The following is a 21,460-nucleotide window of genomic DNA, read 5'->3' on the forward strand; positions in this document are numbered from 1 at the left end:
TGCTCATATGAACTCTGGTCAATGTCCAAAGAATCAGATCTGGACGTTGTTCAACGTTGCCGTTCAAACATGTAGCATGTATGTCTGTATCGGATGTGTACTCTCCGACTGGAAATGCTTCATTTGGTTTAGGTGAGTGGTGGCGCCTGGGTAGAGCATGCAGGAGGAGGACTAATCCGTAACAATGACTGTTTTCGCATTGATGTCAATACATGAGTTTGGACGTATCCGCAATATCAAGGAAAGAATTGGAAAGCAATATAGAGCTAAGGGACAGGTAGATACTTTTCAGTCATTTGCTCTTGATTGTATGAATGCACTAGCGGAGATGGGGTTGAAATCTTTAAAAAGTGCACATTAGCCTGCGACTGGGGACCAATTGAAATTGGTTGATATTACCTCAGTCTTCGTTTGTTTAAATGGCCACATTCTGCTTCCCATTATCCCTGCAGTTTGCAAGAACTGATCTAGTGTTTGAGAAGAAAATATGCAACTTGGGTATAAAAGCCATGGTCAGACTTTTCTGTCTGCCTTTTTTTTCTCACAGACATAAAGAGACCACAGTGACAGACTCACTAAAGTGGAAAGTGAAACTTACAGCTTGAAGAATGAGAATTTTATGAAACATTTCCCTTTGTACTGTAGCTTTACAAATTTATGCACCAAAGCGTAAACTTTCTGGCTCTAAAGAGGATCATTCTTTTGAGCCATCAGTCAGGCTGGTTCACAGTCCCTCTGCTGCAAATATTTCTGACACACACAAACACTCGAGCATACGTTTGAGACATAAATGATGAAGCAGGGACATCTTTCATCAGTACCTCTCTGCTGCTCTGTGCCATGTCATGTGGGTTAGATCTAGCATCCAATATACTGTGGCTACATTCACAAGAACCAAGGTAAATGTTAGTTTCTATCAAAATGTCCAGTTCTTTTTGTCATGCTTCATCTTTTTATTAATATTTTCTTCATGATACACACTGTGATAAATGTTCTGTCACAGGAATTCTTATTTTGAGCGTTTGGGTGACCCACATCTTCAAAACAAGTTGTGACTTTTTATGATCCAAAACCAGAATGTTACAGGCTACGGTGCAGGTTTATGTAAGTTACTCTTGCACAGACTTTTTATTTCAATTGTCCTACTCCACTCCTCCACTAGGGAATAAGGCAGGCTTTGGCAACCTGTGGATTATTTTGACATTGGAATTTTTGTAGAACACTTTAGGGAACCTTTTCATTCCTCACAAACCTAACTGTTGGTTTTGTGAAAAATTGTTTGATTAATTGATGATTATGGCACTGTTATTGTGAAATAAAAGCCTCTCCAGGCTTGACATCGTAGATACTGTATAGACCCACATGCTCATTACTCAGGGTCTCAGCCTTGATTGTGAGAGGTTGCGTTAAATGTGTTTTTGTCTTGTTCTTACGAGGAGAAAGCAGTTGTTCGGACTCAGCATGCATGTATGTATGTTTTATGATAACATATTAAGCAAGGCCCAGCATTGATCTCTATTTTAATAGTGTGCTTGTAGAGCAGCCTGCATGTTCAAGGCATTGATTGTTGCACAGTCACACACTTTGTACAAATGCTGATTGACAGCTCTTTCTTGAATGTTGTCTTCGTTTATGCCGCACAACTTTGAGGGATTGAAGCCGTCTCTCTGCTGCTGTGAATTTGTTGTTCTAAACTGTCTCTCATCAAAACTGAGATTTGGTTGAAAAGAATATGGCAAGCAATGTTGGCTCATAAAACGAGAGTTTTTTGGTGTAACATCAGTATTGTCAGGCTAACAAAGGAAACAAAAAGCTTGAGATATTACGTCTCATGTCTGTTCTCCTAACAAGGACTTCGAGTGCCATATTTGTCCTGCTTGCCCCTGATTGGTTAACAGTTGAATTCACCATGTTTTCTGCAGTTCACTGAATGATGTGCAGAATTTTCATAAACAGTCAATACTATTTTGTTCCTAATATTTTTAAGGAAGCTCCAGTAAATAACCTTTACGTTTGTATTGTTTGCTTTTTTGGTTTTGCTTTTTTTCCATTGATTCCACACTTCTCTTTTCTAAGCCTATATTCTTATGCATGTGAGTGTAGAGTGCAATGAAAATGTGGATATACTCTAACCGATTTACGAGGTCCGCTCAAGTAAAGCTTAACTTTGGTCTTATATGCCAAAAGTGTGGAAATAGTATTAGGAAGACAGTGAAACAGGGAGCCAGATATACAAAACACAAAAGCATGTTGTTACTGGAAGACTGTGGGGTGGAGGCTGGAAGAAGGAGATCGTCATTACCCATTTAACGTTAGGGCACAGAAACCTCAATTACACACTTCATAAAACAGGTAGACACCCAACACAAATACACACACACTGTAATCTGTTACAATCACTTGAACCTGTCTGAAAGTAGTGGAGGAAACTAGTATCATCCCTGAGGGAAGCAAAATATAAGTAGACAGCATCTTTGGAAAGGCATAATTTAAAACATACTGGCGTTTAAATGAGCAACTTAAAAGAAACATCTCCACACTGCAGCTCAGCAGGTTGTGGTAATGCACATATAGGCTGTCTTTCCAAATGCCAATAAATGCACAAAAGAAAAGTGCAAGGTTGTAGATACCAAAACAGTAGAGGGGTGTCAGTTTCTCAGTCTGTGTTGTAATTGTATGACATGAGCCTTTCTATGCGTAGTTTCATTAGTTTTCAAAGCAGGCATATGTAAGTTAACTAGACTGCTGCTATATATTAGCTTCAGCTCATTATCTCATTTTGCCCTCTTTAATGAGCAAATAGAAATTCTTTGGTTGACATGGTTCTGCTAATTTGAGGAAAATGTCCACTATTAACATGCATAATGCAATAAATGATGAAAAGGATGTTGAATCTAAGAACATTAAAGCTGTGTTTTGTTTATTTTTGCATTAACTGCATTTCTTGGGTCTTATTCAACCTGTAGTTTAAACTTTTGACATTCAATGGGCCTCGTCGATTGGGGTCAATTCATTGTATAAGGCTACAGTGTTTTCCACATTCTGCAACGAAATCAAGCAATTGCAATGAACTTTTTAAGGTTATTCTTCTTGTGCTATTGCAGATATACAGTATCTATATATATGTGTGTGTGTGTGTGTGTGTGTGTGTGCTAGCATTAGCTTGATGAGCAGGAACGGCTAAACTGTAGCAGTTTACTTCAAAAAGCATGTTTTTTTATTTGTTCTATTATGCATTTATTTTATTTACCACTGTTATGTGCAGTCAAGTCCAGGGTTATGAAAGGACAGTTTGGACACATTTGTTATATGTGCAGTTTTCAGGGGCTCTATTCATTTTGGCCTAACATTTGATTTATTCTTTTGTTATGGCAGTAACTTGATGAGCAGGACCAGTTAAATGTAGTGGTTTGAGTTGAGTGCAGTATAGCAGTGATGCTGCTGAAATAAACCTCAGAAAGACTGACGGACATGTGGTGTGCATTGTTTTTGGAAATATTATTCATTATACGCAGTCTCTAGAAGTATTAGATTCACCTTTTTTCCATGATCTGGTGTTAAGAAATCAAACAAAAAATGCAGTAAATTTTAGTATTGAGTTGCAATACTTTTAGAAAATCGCAATACGTATCGAATCTGCACTCAAGTATCGTGGCAAATTGGGAGAGAAGCAGATCATTCCAGTCCAAGTGTTTTGTTTCACACAACTTGTGCATGTTTTCAGTAATGAACCTGAACCATGTCACCACTTCTGTTGATCCCAGTTTTTTTATTTGCATGTTTAATGGATGTGTAATTGCTTGCTTTATGAATAATCAGATCAGCATGCAAAGAGCAGTGAAATTGCGGGCTTTCAGCAGCCAAGTGGCGTGCTGGTTCTGATGAGAGGGATCAGATCCAGTTATGTGGAAACGGGCGACTGAGCTCCGCAGAGAGACATCAAAGCACATTGGTTGTGCGTTTGCTCTTGCTCTGATTTGTGATCACACAGGGCATTTTACCTCTGACCTGGAGTCTGTGAAAGGAGGGTTTGACATGTTGCAAACAACTGTCCAATTGTGTCAGATATTTAAATGTTAAAGTCACACCCAGAGGGATTAGTAGCCTGGACTGCCTTGGAAAAGCCAGCCTCAAATATCAGTTGTTCCTGTTATTTTGTCCACTGGATGGAGAAATAACAGGCTTCCTCCCAATGGAAAAGAATATATATCAGAAAGGCATTACTATTACTTGTATTTTATTTATTGGACTGTGCCTAGCTTCTAGAGGACTGCAATAGATGTCAGACCTGGGCATAAAAGCAGTTTTGAGCATAGGATTTATTGTATATAGTCATTCAAGTGCTTAATTTAAGTGTTGAAATAAATGGCTGGTAGTTCGCATAGCCTTGAAGTATTTTTTTTATTGTTTTTATTTTTGATTGTTGATTTGATTTAAATGGCTTGAATTGTACTATATGTTGTGCAGTTGAAAAGCCTCTTTTTTCCAGTCATTTATGGGTGTTGGTGTGGTCTAAGCTCTGTATTTTATTAAGGCCATGGCTGCTTTTGCGGGCGTGCCCAGTGAAATGGTTAAGCTCTGGCTTTCTTTCTACGGTGCAGAATGGGTAGGCATTAATCTGGCCCAGCTGGACAGAGGGAAATTAATGATCATTTACACTGACGACATAATCAGGCTTCACGCTGTCCTCCGATACTAAATTGCTTCTTTTGTTCCACAAGATCTCCGTCTTTCTCTCTCCATCTCTCTCTGTCAGTGTCTTTCTCTCTCGCTCTCAACACTCTCTTTTCTTTTTCTCCCAGGTCGTTCTCTGTTATCGGTCATTAAGTGCTACGTTTCCATGGAAACAGCCAGTTTGGCAGGAATTGGCATGCTATAAAAGCGTCCCTGTGATGTTCAATATGGAGAACTGTCTTCCTTCCACTGAGAGCTTGTCCAGTTTAGTATGCTGTCGCAAACCTGTTAGGGCTGCGAGTCGCGCTGCAGTGCCCGGACGAACAAGGATGGAGCTGACGTCTCTCAGCAGGGGTAGATATGGAAGGTTGTTGAGGGCGGACCCCCACCCACACAAAAGCATGCACATGGCACATTGAAGACGTCCCTTATCTCTCAGCCAGGGTTTGTGTAGCTGTTCCCTTAATGCCGTCACTTCTAAGACCAGTGACCCTGTTGGCAGGTGACATGGGGGCTGTCTGTGTGTAATTAGGCTGTGCTCTGTATGTAATGACTTAGCATGGAGCCGCTCTCTATCAGGCCCAGCAGATAGCCACTGTTACTGTCAGACGGTGGCGGAGGAGGGAGGAAGGGGGCTCGGCCATCACCAAGGGCAAGCCTATAGGACGTTTCGGCATCTCTCAGAGGCGAGGTTAAATTGAGTTCCTGAGTCAGTGAAAATCCCCCTATCGCTTATCGGAAGGCAAGAGGGTTAAATATTCAGTCTGGGAGGTTTGAAATGTAATCTGCACTGTGAGTTTAAATTGTCTTTGGATTCCTCTCTCTCTGCTCTGTTCCGCCTCTGGTAAGACAGAGATAAGTGGGCCAGAACAAAATGGCTGTCATAGTGACTGTCACTCAGGTATGTGCTGGGCCCGCACAGTCGGACGTAAAACTCAACTTGCCAAGTATGTGTTGTACTTGAATCCCTTTTTTTTAAAAAAAAAGTCATCTCTGATAAAAAATTTGGGAGCTACTTCAAAGCCAACATATACAGACTGTGTGATTCAGCTTTGTGAATGTGTTCACCGTCGGAAAAAAAAAAAAATGGAGAAGTTAGCTGATCTCAGATTCAAACATCCACATGACTTCAAACAGAACATTTGTTCCTGGCAAAGGTTTCTTTTGTTTCTGGATCTTTCTAAAAACAAACATCACTCTTTTGAGGTAAATGGAAATGTGCCTGATTGCTGCTTATTCTGGCGGTTGAATGGTTTGCCAAGTTCAGGTGTGAGCAAGACGCTGAAACCCAAATCGCATAAAAAACATAGAAGTTGCTTTGGACAAAAGCATCAGCAGAATGTAATTTAGAATCGTAAAAATTACACTGATTTTTGATAAATCTTTTTGATAAATCTTGAATGAAGACAGATCTTTGTCCAGCATTGAGCTGTGTTAAACAAAGTCTGTATGTTTGGATAATGAGCACTGTATTCCACTGCTGTGCATCCTCAGCACGCTATTTTTCCTCATTTGAATTATATAATAACACCTCATTGACCTCTGCTGCTCTAATACCTCTATGAAGTCTCTTCTCCAAATTATAGCTGCTCCACGCTCGACTGTCTCTGGCTCTGCAAGTTGCTTCCTCTCAGCTCATTATCCATTTCATATTTACTTTTTTTTTTTTTTTTTTAACAAGAGTGGACTTGTGGAGTGGAAATGTAGGATGACTTGTCTTATCTACAGAGTTTACAGGAGCAGTAATGCTGCCAGAGATGATCTTTTTAATAAAATTCAACGCGGTGAAAACAGAAAGACAAAAATAGTTTAGGTTTTAAACCTAGTTGCTAAATGTTGGCGGATATGGTCAGAGAAGTGCGGAGCAGCAGTGTTCGCAGTGTGGGAAAGATGATGAGAGGATATGAGCTTTAGAAGAGGACAGACAGATGGCGTGAAAGAGCAGCGGCGTCTACTGCATACTTTCTGGCATGGATGACCCAGGACCAATGTTATGAGAGTGAGCGGTGAGCTGCAAACCAAAAATAATGCAATTGGACATTGATTATTTAAAAACATAATGAACCGAAAACACTGCCTTTGCTTTAATATTATCAAGGCACTGTACAAAATGCTTTTGAAAGAGTAGACTAGTTCTCCGAAGGCTTATTTCCTTTGCACTGAACTTTAAAAATTAGGAGAGCACAGGATGAGACTGTGTTTAGCTAGCCATTTGTATCAATAGACTGAAACGAGCCAAGCTCACACTTAGACTGATGGACAGGTGCCAGGCTTCATCAGTGGCGTGGAAGTGGCGCAGTAATTAGTCAAATGAGGGGGAAGTGGAGGAGACGCTACAGCGAGTGAAACCCCCTGGGGATCTGTCTCCTCAGCAGGAGGACCTCCACGGCCCACTGAAATACACACGCAGAAAAGCACAACCATGCAAACACAAATTCACGCACATACCAAAACATGGTGTGCACAGTTTCACACATTAGAAGTCTTTCAGGCAGAGGAACAAGGAGCAAACATGCCAGAAGAAATAATGCACACGCCCAAAAACACACACATAGACGCACACTCATCCCATCTTATGTTGCTACTGCTGTGCCTTAATGCGATGGGATGGGAGACGAAAATTGGATGACTGTATGTTTGATATACAGCAGCCCGGCCTGAGACATTACTCTGACAATATAGATGCGGCTTTAGAGCTACATAAAGAATTGAATGGGGGGCGGGGATGTGGGTGGGGGTTGAGGAAGTCAAGAAAATAAGAGAAATAGTGGAGGGAAGAATTATGGAGAGGATATTTGTGCGGCTGTCTATTTGAGAAAACCTAGTGGATGGGGAAAAACAATTCCCTACCATCAGCAAGTTAATAAAAAGGCTGCAGTTTATCTCTGTCTAAAAGACAAATACCCTGACTGAGGATGGAAGGGAGGAGAGGAGCGGGGGGAAGGCTGCCCCACATTTCCCCTCGTCCTTCCCCGCTCCAACAAGTCACTTGCTATGAATCCTTCTGTCTGGTTGTTGCCAACTGGCTGGCTGGTTTTCAGCAAGCCAGTCCCGTTGAATCCTGCGATCTCACACCACTTCTGCATGACCCTTTGGTTCTGCTGACAGGGCTAATTAATGAATAGATACAAAACCGGGTAGTTAAAAGATCGCTGTGGGCTCCATCTGTCCAGCTGGTCCTGTTTGCCTGTTGGTTTGCACCGTCTGTGGCTTGGCATAGTGGATATCCCCTCTCACACTGTCATACCGCCTGCTTCATCTGTTTGAGTTAGATTTTTTTTTGTTTTGTTTCAATGTTTACTGTGCTCAAGGTCAGTGTCACTAAGGATCTTGATTGTGTCGTGGTCAGTTGAGCTGTACGGCTGCAGTGAATCAGTTATTGGCTCTGATATTCGAATCTCCGAGTCATGGCAATCACTAAAACTAGAATCACAAGCACTTTCAACAGCCTCTAGATCTTGCATAATGTGACACAAGTGAGCTCTGGATGAAGATGATAATCGCATCACTTAGGATGTTGGTAAGATGCAATGAAGCAGCGAAGACAGCAAGTTTAAATACACTGATTACATTTGAATGAGAGCTTACAGTACCTGCAGGTGAATATGCTATTTCAGCGTGGAGATTAGACAAGGCTGAGTGTATTCAAACTTCTGTCTCTCTGGGGTGTTCGTTCACGTGTGTGTGGTGGTTGCGCTTGCGTGTGAGTAAATGTTTTTCTTTGTTCAGACCCGTTTGTATCACCAGTTGACAATCCCTCTGATAATGTTACAGAAACCAGCCCACCCCACCACCCCCCCGTGTCATCTCTCTATTTCTTTCTCTCTCTAATCTCAAACGCTCCCCAAGGGGTGTATGTAAATATTTAGCCCTGCCTTTGTTTCCTGTGACGAGTGCCCGGATGCAGCTAGCTCTGAGTAACTTTGCTCTGGCACTGGCACCCTTTGTTGCCTCTGAGGTGACGTTAGAATCATGTCTGCTTCTTCTGCATGTACTGTTACAACACTGGCTTTCTATCAAAATTAGTAATTTTCACATCCTTTATAATCGGCAGATATCTGCAAAATTAACCTGCTAGGTCTTGGATAGCTCTTGTCATTTCATAGTAATTTCACAATTAACAAGATGTACTAACTTTGATCTAGCTGGCACGGTTGTGTGTGAGTATCAATTAAATTATCAATTAAACCATTAAGCCCTGTCCCCCATGGTTACTGTTGCACGTCAAGCATTCCATTCTGGCCCTGCGCAAGCCACATGCTGCATGCAGGTTACACTTATAATGGTACCAGAGAATTGCAAATGCCATATGTTGCTGACTGTCTAATATTTCCAGCACTTGATACACTCAATGGCTACATAGTGTACATGATATTGTCCGAAAGGACTGAGGCTAAATCTGTGTCCCAGACAAATGGTCGGGGTCGACATGATGTAATGCCGCCCCTTACATTCGTGCAGAGTTGGTGTCTGTTTTTGGGTTGACTGTCTGTCTCTCAGTCTGTACATCCATCCCATGCACCTTGAGGGAATTTCATTAGATCTGGCACAAACATCCACTTGGATTCAAGGATGAACTGATTAGAATTTGGTCGTCAAAGGTCACTGTGACCTCACAAAACACATTTTTGGCCACAGCTCAAGAATTATGACAAAACTTCACACATATGTGTCATAGAATAAAATGATGAAGTGATGACATTTTATAATCAAAAGGTCAAAGGTCAACTAAACTCTGACATCATAATGTTCTGCTAAACCTTTTTGTGGCCATTATTCAACACCATGACTCCCGAACAGGAGGGGAGATTGTGACCATATTTCACATTTGTTCAGATACCAAATTGGTGACACTAATCTTGGGGGTCCACCTTGAAACTGTGCTGATTGTATAGATCTTCTGTGCAGCCGTATTGAAGATGTGTGTGTAGCATCCACCTTTTACTATTTGTAGCTTCTTTGAAGCAACATCCATATTTGAAGCATTGTGTACTATCATGACTATAACTTTGTGTTATATCACAATGAGCTTTATTAGCCATTATCTATTGAATTCCTCCTTTGTCTTCAGTGCATACGAATCTGGATAGACATGGATGTGAAATGCAACTTGATTGGTCGGCAGAGGCATACAACCACGAGGCTGTAATTTTATTTTTCTGCTGGCATGATGCAGTGCCAAGCCCTGGTACACTGTCAGGAGTATATGCCATCAAAGCAGGTGGCAGATCAGCTGTATACATGTTGTCTGTTGCTGACACACTCATCTGTCTTTTTTCCTCCCTTGTCTCATTGGGACAGAAAACCTCTCTGAGACACCAGCTTCACAATAGCAGTCAATGCCTCTGCTTTTTCTCCGTCTGACTGGACTCCTCTAGAGGCTTCCAGTCCTATTGAACTATGAGGGGCTTCTGGTGTGTTCTGTCTTATCGAGTTCCTCTGAGGGACTGCTGCTCCCTATGTGTTCTCTCTTATTGAACTCTTCCTGGGGCCTGTGGAAGCTGGGTCTGCTCGGCAGAGCCCACTAATATTCCTTAATGATGTGGCATCTGTCTCTGTCAACCTCCGCGCTGCAGCAGCCAGACGCGGCCTATTGTGGCTGACTTCACGGAGAGATAAGCAGTCCTGTCTCTTAGACACAGATGAAGGGACAATAACATCAACACTACCAAAGAACATCAGTTCTACCAGCGAACACAGCGAAAAAGTCAACAAATAAGTCTTTATACAAAGTGCAATAAGCAGACAGAAATCTTTTTCATTTGTTATCACTTTTGCTGTTTTGACTTTGCTCTGCTGTGTCACAGGAACATTTTGAAAAATCCAAGGTTTGTGCCAAGTGTTTTGTGAAATTTTATGCAGCATTAGCAAGTTTTTTTTTTTGTGCAATGCTCTTGAAGTTGAGCAGTACTGGGATTGACTTGCAAAACAGTGGACATCTTAGATGAGTGCTGGGAGCCAGCTGAATCTGCATACCACTTTTTAACAGTAATTTTCTGGAGCCTTGCCACCCTCTGTCTTCCCATCTGTGTGTTTACAGTGACACTCAGAGCTTGGCACTCTGGAACCAGTCATCATGGCTAATGATGAGAATGTGAGTATGTGTGACATGTGTGAGCTGTACAGAGGGCGTCAGTGTGAGTCTGCGCATGCGTGCGTTTGCACGCCTCACTGTGGGTGTGTGTGTATTTTTCAGTGTGACAATCCTGACTGCCAGAGAAAACATATTGGTGGCGATTGGCATAGTTACTTCTGTTGTATCCTGTGTGAGCGTTAGCAGCAGAAGGTTCGATTGGCCGTCAGTGGCACTCTGCAGAGCCACCTCCTCTCTTTTCCTGTGAGAATGACAGGCCTACACAGAAAGCTGTCCAGGCGTCACAGCCTTGAGCCAACAGCATAACTGATTAACACTGCTAATTTGCTCCACAGCATTTCCAATCCATGAATTATCATTCCTCTTTACAAAAGGATGGACACCGCAAAACAGTCACATCCATTTTATTCTTTTTCTTTTTGGGTATGTTATTTTTGTTATGCTGTAAAATAGAGCTGCCATGTCTGTACAAAGAGACTTAACCGTGCCCATAATCTTCCACAAGAAGAAAACGTCAATCATCAACATGCTTTAAAGTAAATGCTTGAATAATTTAGTGGGTATTTGTTCCCTTTAGAATAGCTTGTGTGTTACTGTTGTGGGGACATACACTGTAAAGGCGGTACTATGCACAGTCCTGCTAACATACGTTTTTTTATATTTGATTTTTTATACATTGCAGTAGACTAAAGCAAACCAAGCCTGGAGGCTTTATGTTTTCAGGGGGTCCATCCATCTGTCTGTGTCCCACGAGTTGGCAATTCTAGTTTTTATTTTTAAAGAACTCTGTTGCTCCTGCTGTTTATTTTTTACGAGTACCTACAAGTGGTTTGCCTCGGCTCAAACACAGCATATGATTATCAGTAAAGTTGCTTGCCACGGTGCTTGGTTTTTCTCCTGTAGCTGCTCCATTACCTGTGAGTGAGTCAAGCTCTAAAGCCCTCAAATATAATTTCAGGCAGGCTGATGTGCTTATGGTCCTTCAGTGATGATGGTCACTCATCTTCAACCTCTAGCTGAAGGGGATTTAAAGCTCCTCAGGCCTATCATGGCCAGCATTACCATGTGCTGTCAGTCTGCACCCAGTGCTCCTCCAACCTGCTCATTGGCCGGCTGCTTCTCTCTGGGCTGGAGCTCGGTCCGGTTGACAGCACAGCTCAATCTTCTCTCAGGGTGAACGGGGACCTCATTTGCCTGTCACAGGGGCTTGTAATGGCCAACCTGTCAGAGAGATGAGCATCCTACAGTACTATCTGTCTTTATTTGTCTCTCTTTGTATTTTTAATAGTGCATGTCGAGTGAAAAAGAATAAAACAGACTTTCCTCAGGAAAACATCCGTGGTCACATGCAAAAGGGCAGAGAAACTGATCCCAGTGCTGTTTATTGGCAGTACACGTTGTACAAAAGACATAGGTCACTGGAGAAGGGGACAAACTGTGTAGGTGGATACAGTACACTGCTGCCATGCCCACGTACGCTTAGGGAGCACATGCCAGCTCAGGTGTATGATACCGATCTATCATCTGTTAGACCTGTTTTTAGTACAACAAAATCTTAATATTCTCACCAATTCAATAACATGCTTTGACAGATTGGTTAAATTGAACTTGTTATACATTTAGACATCAGAACTATTTAAAAATAAAAGTGGTATTATTGATTTATTGTGCAGCCTTTATTATATTTTGTTATTTCAAATAGAATCCATATATGTCAATGGGGATTAACTGTAATCTGTAGTTTCTGTCTGGACTAACTATTGATATTGTATGAGTCCATTTAATGGTTGTTCCGCTTGTGTTGCAGCAGCTAATTTTCATACATTCTGGACCACAATGACAGTGGTTGACTTAATTTCTCAATGGCTTGCTGACTCTGAGGAGGTAATTAAGCAGTGCATTTTCCAATGAGGCTGTTGATTGTAGTAGCAGCGACAGCACAATTATGCAGTACACTGGAATCAGTTTTAATCCCTAAATACCGAAGGAGAGTGCAGGACAAGTAATGCAAGTTGCATTAGAAAGTTTTTTTTCCCCTGAAGAATACTCCCTCAGCTCCTTGTTTTCTGAAAAGGGCTCACACAAAGAAAAAGTGGACCTCACTGCATATGATAACAAATAAAAAATATTCTGGAATCCCCCCAAGCAGTATGAGTCTTATTGATCTCTGTCTTTGCCTTTTGTGTTTTGTTTCTATGCTCAGAGCAGAGAAGGCTCTGCCTGTAATGTCCCAGAGACTGCCATGAATCTTCCAGAGAGAGGCAGACCCAAAGAGCACTACCACACATTAAGGGAATGAATATTGATTCAAAAACAAATTTGACATGGTTTTTAAATCGACTTGAAAAATGCATTGCTTAAAAGAGTCAGGGGTTTGTAGTCTGTCAATGGAGCGGAGAAAACTTCGCTCTTGTTTTATGGTTTAATAAGATTCCATTAATAGCTTCTTCCACCTTGACAAAAAGCCTTCTGAAATGGTGTGTCACTGAGTGTGTGTGCGCAAGTGTGTGCATGTTCATGTGTGTAAATACTCACGTGGTTATAGGTGTCAGGTGTGAGGACAGTCCCGTTGAGACCTGAGGGGTAACGACTAATAATTCTTGTGTGCGTGAGTGTTTGTGCTTGCATGGACTGTTGAAGTGCAGACTAATGACTTTTTCAGGATGAGCAGCTGAAGCCCAAAATGAAAGAAACACAACTGAAAGAACTGAAGCACCTGTTTTACCCATCAAAACACGTTTAAAAAGTTTTTTTTTTTTTTTTTTTTTGTACAAGTATGCAGATTTCACCTTCACATTTCACTTTGAGAAGTGGTTTTAAGTGTTGTTTGAAACTAAGCAGGATCCCTGATCCCTCAGAGGGCGGCCAAAATAAGACACCAGGCAATCTCTTCAGAGTGCTTGGCTGGCATGGTCCGAGCTTCTGGGACCAGGTTTGTCTACTCAGTGGGCCAGTGGAAGGAAACGGCCTCTGGCTGCCTGCCCAGCTTTCAGCTCGACAGAGACGGATCATATGGACGCCAGTGTTTTCCTTTCCTAATTGCTGCACATCAACACATCAATCCCACAGACACAATATTTCATAACAGACCAAGAGATCCCCTCTCTGGCAGTTTTCAAAGAAATATGAGATTGTTTGCTCTGTAAACGTTCAATCATGAGACTTCAGAATCAGACGATGTGCTGATTTTAATCATGGTTGATCTAACTGATGTGTGCTGCAGTGTGTGGGGCTCACCAATTGAATCTCAAACACCCCAGGAGTCACAGAAAGCTAAGGCCACAATAGCCTTGTTAATTGCTTCATAACCTTAATCACATAATAAACACTAACAATGACTTGCTCATTGTGAACAGAGCCAACTGATCTGCCCACAAATAGCAGTGGTGTCGCAGGAGACTGGCAGGCAATACCTGCCTCCACTTTGTTTTGCTAAATGTACAGACCACGCTTCACCTGTTTTTTTCCCATCTATCATTTTCTTTGTTACCAGTGCATAATAATTTGCACACAAGCTCAGGTAATTAAATGCTTCTGCCAGCCTCCATGTTTGTTTTTTCATGATCTGGGGTCTATGATCTGGTGCTGGTACTTTGTTGTCAGATTGTGCAGTCTGTGTGCAGTCATTCAGTGACTGGAGGACACATTGGATTTAAAAAAAAAAAAAGTATAGTGTGTCTCAAGCTTTCCTGGTTGTTTAATCACAAATAAGAAAGCATTATTGCACAGATAGATTGTGGCTGTTGTTGTAATTAAGCTCACAATAGACCAATAAAACAGTGGATGCAGATAGTCAGTTTTGCTTTATCTCACTGCAGACTCTGTCCTCATTTGCTAGCGGGGGTCTCTGTAAAGTCATACTTGCATACTTCAGGACCCTTCCAATTGCTGGAATGGAAATGGTCACGTCAGGTTGAAATGAAATGAAATGAAAACCAACTAGCCACATCAGGCAGTATGGGACAAACAAAATGAACCATTTCTCCTCAACATTTAAACAAAACGGCATATTCCAGAACGACATGTCATGTACGCTTATAGAAAGTGTGAAGCTGTTAAACTGTCGACAGTTTCAGAAAAGAAAAAAAGAAAAGAAAAGCTCTCTGTATTTGCTAAGGCTGACCATTATACCTTTTTCCCGGAGACGCGTTACAGCCTTGCTCACAAATTGTGATTGTATCTGGTCTCAGGGCAGTTTCTCGTTACAGAGTTATTTTCTGTGTGTGTCGTGCTGTAAGGCTCAGTAAGCATCATCATGCATGACATTAGTTTTCATTGCCGTGCAGATGACACGGTTTTACATATGTGTTTTGCTAGATAATGTTGGACTCCTCGACTCCTTCATGAGCTAAATCTGTGTTTTTTCAGTACTGATTTCAAGAAAGTTGGGATGCTGTCTAACACTGATAACAGTTTCACAAAGTGTTCACGTACTTGTACTGTTCTATTGAATATATGTAAACAGTAGTCTTTTTTTGGATTCAGGGTTGTAATGACACGACTAAATATCCTCCCACCAGAGCATCTTGACATCAACCGGTCTCCATCATTAACTACTTCATGCAAAATAGACAGTTTGGTTGGTCCTGTGCTGTGGTTGGTACTTAATAATTGTAAACATCATCTACATATTAACACAGACAATTTTTCCTCCTCTATACGTACATGCAGAAAAAAAAGACAAGCGATGTTAAAAACATTTTAGCAGATTTGCAAAATGGAAAGACATTTTTCATTTCCTGTCCAGAGTCCTGCACATTTCTGGCTCCTTAACACTGGAACCGACCTGTTACCTGCAATGATCTCAAAATCAATTCCGGACCCGACCTGGCCTGACATGTTGATATACTGCAAGACTTGCGAGCTGACCAGTAGGCTAATCAAATCCTCTCAGAGCTGGCTGTTGAGCAGTACAGGCAAACACTGTCGGGGCACACAACAAGGAGCTAAAATGACCTGACTTTTGACTCAACGCATTAATTTTTCACGTTTTTTCACTCAGGACAGACTTTTACATATGGTTTTGAACTCGTAACTCTTCAGAACCATACGTAATGTTACGCACAGCTGGCACAGCATGGATACCATCATTAATTACTTAAATCTTCCGACACGACACAGGGATTTAACTGTTACCTGACCTTGCTTGCTTTTCAGATACTGGTGAGCTGTTCTGAAAGAGTCCCATACATCAGAGATACTTTGTAGAATAGCAGCAGACAAGCAAATCTCCAAATCCCTTGTTTTATTATTGTAATTAATATTATTTTTAGATTTAAAGCCTGTTAATGAACGTGCATTTTTGCATTTTCTGTGCTTATCTTTAGGTTTCAATATTTAACCAGGAAAATGCATTTTACAATATAGATAAATAGAAAATAATTACTTAGTTATGATTTGCTGCTCACTCACACTCACCTGAAGCTTTCCATGCATTATGAAAGGTTAAATAAAATGTGTGTATAATTACTTGAGTAAATGATTGATTGCAGAAGCGAGTTTATACAACCTCAAACTAAGGGTAATTACCTAGACAGACAACCAATGCAGAGCAAATGCAGCATTTCAGCCCCGCATTGAAGATTTAAAAAGACATTAATTGCTTTAAAATATTCAACAACAGGTTTTCTACAGAAGAACTATACAAAATGGTTTTGTGTGTGAAAGTGGGTCTCGCAGTGTCTTAGGGCAGCAGGATAAGTGGTAATCCCTCAGGTGGTGCTCCGTTGTAGACTACAGATCCTATAGAGAGCCTGGGCCGCTGAGTCAGCCTTCACAATTCTTCCAGGGGGAGCGGACTAATCTTCCAAGTACCTTCCTCTGTCAGCGGTCCAAGCATCTGTCGTCCTGCCTGTGGATGACCAACCTTTCCAAACATCCCCATCCCTTCTGGCATCCAAAACCCATTTCTCTTACATATTTTTTGTGGTTTGCAAAGTCTGTGTCTGTTAAATGGGTTTTGCTTGATTTTATTCTGGTAACGCCCCAGTAAGAGCACTTTGTAAGTGGCTGTTTCTGATTGAAAAGGTTGTAATTCTTACTTGCACTTCAACTTTGGGATTATGGTCCCTTGGTTGAAAAAGTTTTACTGTCTGTTTGGTTTAGGGTAGTCTTCAGTAACCCATTGTATTAAGTAACAAGTACAGTGTCTTGTCGCCAAGCTGTAAATAAGGCTGTTTGTTTTACTTCCAAAGGAGTAACAATGTGGAGATGCAAGGTGTTCACCCAGCAGTGAGGATCTGCTTGAGTTTGCATTTATTTAATTTGATCCCGACTGCCAGACTGCAGCTGGCTAGCTAAGTGCTTTGCCATTAGGGTTGTGTTCTGTGTTTAATTCTGCTACAGTGCTGAGGCTTATGGGTATAATGGCAGGCTGCATACTGCCTGCTCTACAGTAAATGTTTACCATCTTGTGTGCTACCTTGAGAATAAGCAAACAGCTCCTCTGTGATCTTCTTAATTAAACTAATGGCTCGGGTAACCTGATCTTTGTTTCTCTGTGTTCTCCATCTGCAGATTTATAATGAGAAGAAGAGCCAGTTTGAAATCAAGAGAAACAACCCCAAGGACTTGGTGGAGAGAGTGGCACGGGACATCTCCAAGCTGCTGAACAGTAAGAGGAAAGCCCTGGAGGTAAGAGGATGATGCTGCATATATAATAAAACATGTGTACAAACACACACTGTAACTAAGTGCACAGGTGCACACATACATGGTGGATTGTTTGACCTTGTGTTTTATGACAAGATATATGAAATGCGGCGCCTGACATTTTAATACAAATAACAAACACCTCTGTCATTAAATTGTCTGAGCTCTGATTTGGTGCATTTTTTTTTCCTCAGCTTCTCAAAAAAATGTTTTCCAAACTCTTCCGCTTTTGGACTAAATTGCCAGTGTTCCTTGAGGTCTCTGGCATATATTATACAAGACGAGTTTTGTCTGAGACCATAAATAATCAAAATAACACCAAACAAATGGCAGGCACATTTTTTTTGTCAGCAGCCTCATCATCTATAATTGAACTTGCACTTTATCTGATGATTTTCTACACGCTCTCATAGCTTTTATTTTGCAGTCCTCCTGTCTTTCACCACTCAGTATAACCTTCTTTGCATACGGACACACAATTGGGTGATGGAAGGAGATCAACTTTTTTCCTTCATTTTGAACTCTTGTTGAAAGCAGCGTAATTCCTCTTTATAGTTGAAATACAATTTTAAGCCGATTATATTTTGTCCATGACAAAAAATAGAGATAATCATCTTTATCATTTTTTTTAACCCAGTGCTGGTTTTGAGGGTTTTTTTTAAATGTGTGTGCGTGTGTGTGTGTCTGTTTAATATGGGCGGACATTCTGAAAGATAGTTTGGGTGGTGCATGAGAAGATGGGTTATTTGAGAGGTTATCATTTCAATGTCCTGCATTTGGGATATAATTATTACCACTGTTATGCTCAGACAGTCCTGTGATTAGTAAGAAATTTGTTTTGCTCTCACAGTGGGGAACCTCTAACCCCTCAGCGGAGAGGAGAGGGGAGGGGGGGGCAGAGGCAGGGAAGATGAGTGACAAGGAGGGAAATGAGAAAAGTATACACAATTAATTTTTAATTTTTAAAAGCCAGAGATAAAGTAAAATAGCATTTGTGCTAATCCTCGAGATGTGTATTTTAAAATCAAACTGTTTAGTAGACTAACAAAGCGTAAGTAAGTTTTGTTCAAATCATCTTCACATTTAATATGACAGGACATGATGAGAGCATATAATTCCCAAATTACCTGATTAGAATTTGTAGTCATTGCCATTTAAAGCTAAATTTGTTCTTTTTTTTCCCCACAATGGCGGTGAGACTCTCCCTTTAATCAGTTTGGTGATTCTCATTATATCCACCCACATATACACGTACAGCTACGCACACATGTACACTCAAGCAGTGATTTATTTTAATCACTGTGATCATGCATGAGCTAAACACATACACTGAAATTGTTGAGGCTGCAATGTGTTTTTAAGACATTCCAAATTAGAACAGCTATGCAGTCATGTTTTTGTGTATAATGGTCTCATCGGTATGTGTTGAGTATGTGCAAGGTAGAATTTTAGCCTCACAGCACCTTACTTGCACCTTATTTAAGGATGGGGCAAATGAGAGACTGTCCCTCTGTTTCTGCCCAGATATGGTCACAACGCAGCTGAAGCCTTATGGGACAGGAGTGTATATCTTTTAAGAGCATGAGGTCTTGCGGGATGAGGCACATTCATGCCAAGGAGCAGAAGTCTCTCAAAGGGACGGTTAATTCTACAGCTTGGATCCTAAAAGGGAAGAAGGCGTTACTGCGCGTCTCCTGTGCTCATGTGTAGGATTGGATTTGGAATGGCACTGACCCTCCACCCCCGTTTTTTGGATGAGAGGGAGGCCGTACAATACCCTCACCTTCACCCCCTCCACTACCCTCAAACACACACACACACACACACACACATACACACACCACAGCCCCACTGCCCGCCCCCCCTCCCTCAACCTCCACGGGCCACACTGTCACCTCACATCCTGTCTGGGAGATTCACTCAGGAGGGAGGAAATGAGGTGAAAAAAGAGAAGGGCTGGAATGAGAATGTCTCCCTGGGGCGTGGAAAAATCAAGAAAATGATGTTCAGAAATTCATAGATTTAAAAATGAGCAGCAAGCGGGAGGGAAGGAGAGAGGCAGCAGAAGGGGTCGGGGGGGTGGAGGCAGAGGAAGAGTTTGGGGAAAAATTTCAAAGAGGACAGCAGACAGGAGAGGAATCGAGAGTCAGATGATAAAATTGCAAAAGGGAACGAGCAGAGCAAAGAAATGAGGAGTCATTATGTCATTATAAAATACAAACCATAACAAAAGTATGCAACAAGTTCATGTGTTACATTTAGTTAGGTTAGGATTTATTTTTTCCCACTAAAACTAAAAAAATTCAAGACTGTAGGCGGAAGAAATTCATGTGGACTTATTATTCATACAGGGAGAAAAGTGAAAGCCATGTCTTAATGCAGTCTGTAGATAAGAAGGTCTCAAACTCGGCTCAGCACAGTATTGACGGCGTTTTATATTCCAGCCTGTTTCTACCCCCTGTAATGGTTATTTAGTCCCAAATATTCCCTGCCAAACATTAAAAAAAAAAAAAAGGTTGTGTGTGTGTGTGTCTGTGATTGTGTAGGTGTGCGTGTGCGCAGGCATGCAAGAAGAAATTATTCTTCTGGAACCTATTTAAATACTGCTTGGGGTGATTCGTTGTAATTCATGTTTATGTTACTAATGAGAAAATACACATTGACTCTAAATACTCAGTTACTGATATAAAGTGGGGAGGGAAACATTCGTCAGTGGTCTGGATTTAGTTGCTTTAGCCTTAATTCCTAAATTAGCAGCACACTTTAATCATTTAAATGCTGCGCTTGTATAGTCCGGAAAGGGGTGGGGAAAAAAGCACAAATCCAGCAGGTTAGTGTTAATTTATTTACCTGCCTGGGCTCACAGTGTAGCTGGGGTTATTACCGCAGTGAACGAGATACAGTTTGTGGCGTACAACAGTTGGAAAAGAGTCTTTTTTTTTTTTTTTAATCCTGCATTTCAGCTGCAGCATCCACATTTGGATTTTATGCCAACTAATACAGTCATGTATACTTGCTTACATACAGCCACTATTGAAATAGGCATCTATCTATGAAATTGAATGCAGAGTGCAGTGAACTTAATGTTCCCCTCACTCCTAAAAGTAGAAACCGCATAAGCTTACTTAACTTTTTGTCAAAAGCCCCCCCCCTCCCTCCCTTTTCTTAATCTCCTCCACTCCATGTTCCTGTCTGCTCCTCTTTTCTTGCCTCTGGCTTCAGCCGTCTTCTCAAACAATGATCTGATTCTACGGTTGGTGCCAAAATTAAAATGTAACACAAACCCCAGTAGGCTGACAGGTTTGCATGTTGCCACTGGACACTTTATAAATCTCTTTGTTTTCTGAGGCAGGTTGAAATATGACTCAGGAAAGCTTCCTCTGATGTTTAAAATTTTGGCTTGTTGCAGCGGCCCTGTGAATTGTAGCTGACACCTGGGCCCATTTTTTATTTGAGGGGAGATGAGCTGACTTTGCAGCCGATCAAGTCACTGCGTATCCCCCAGGCTTTCTGCGTGTTGATGTTTTCTGTTCTATGCAAGTTCCATTATACGCATCTTTTCCTCAAGGCACATCCAAGCAGGAAGTGAAACGGTGATCTTCTTCAGGTCATACCCTCTTGACAGTTTGTTTTTTTAGAGGACTTATTGGTAAAAGTTTATTTTCCATAATTTTTAGATAATATCATAATGATTTCCGAGAAGTTTCCTGGAATAAAATAAAATATGCCAGGGAATTGATGACAAGGAAAATAGACACTTTTCTAGAGAGTGTTCCTAATCAATTTATTCCAATCTTTTAGTCAGCCCACAGCAGATCAGCAGAATGTGCAAATGCGGAATTTGTCAATAAGCAAGGATACAGATCAGCATATATGGAGAATAATGTTTACAGTCATGAATGCATAATAAATTAATATTCACTAATTGCATATTATGCAGTTATCTAGTTTTCTACTAAACTATGTAGGAAATTGTTAGGAAATTAGGCTGCTGTAAAATAAAGCATTCTCAACTTTTACTTCTGTAATAAGAAAATATCT

The 21,460-nt window shown here is 41.1% G+C and overlaps 1 protein-coding gene across 1 annotated transcript in view; it reads left to right on the forward strand.

Moving 5' to 3' along the window:
- cacna2d2a (calcium channel, voltage-dependent, alpha 2/delta subunit 2a) overlaps positions 1–21,460 on the forward strand; it is a 139,083-nt gene that overhangs the window by 20,009 nt on the left and 97,614 nt on the right. Inside the window, exon 3 of the mRNA XM_041944403.1 lies at positions 17,285–17,401. Coding sequence (XP_041800337.1) covers positions 17,285–17,401 — 117 coding nt within the window. The remainder of the gene's footprint in view (positions 1–17,284; positions 17,402–21,460) is intronic.

Source organism: Chelmon rostratus, chromosome 2 (genome assembly GCF_017976325.1).
Source record: "Chelmon rostratus isolate fCheRos1 chromosome 2, fCheRos1.pri, whole genome shotgun sequence".
Lineage (NCBI taxonomy): Eukaryota > Metazoa > Chordata > Actinopteri > Chaetodontiformes > Chaetodontidae > Chelmon > Chelmon rostratus.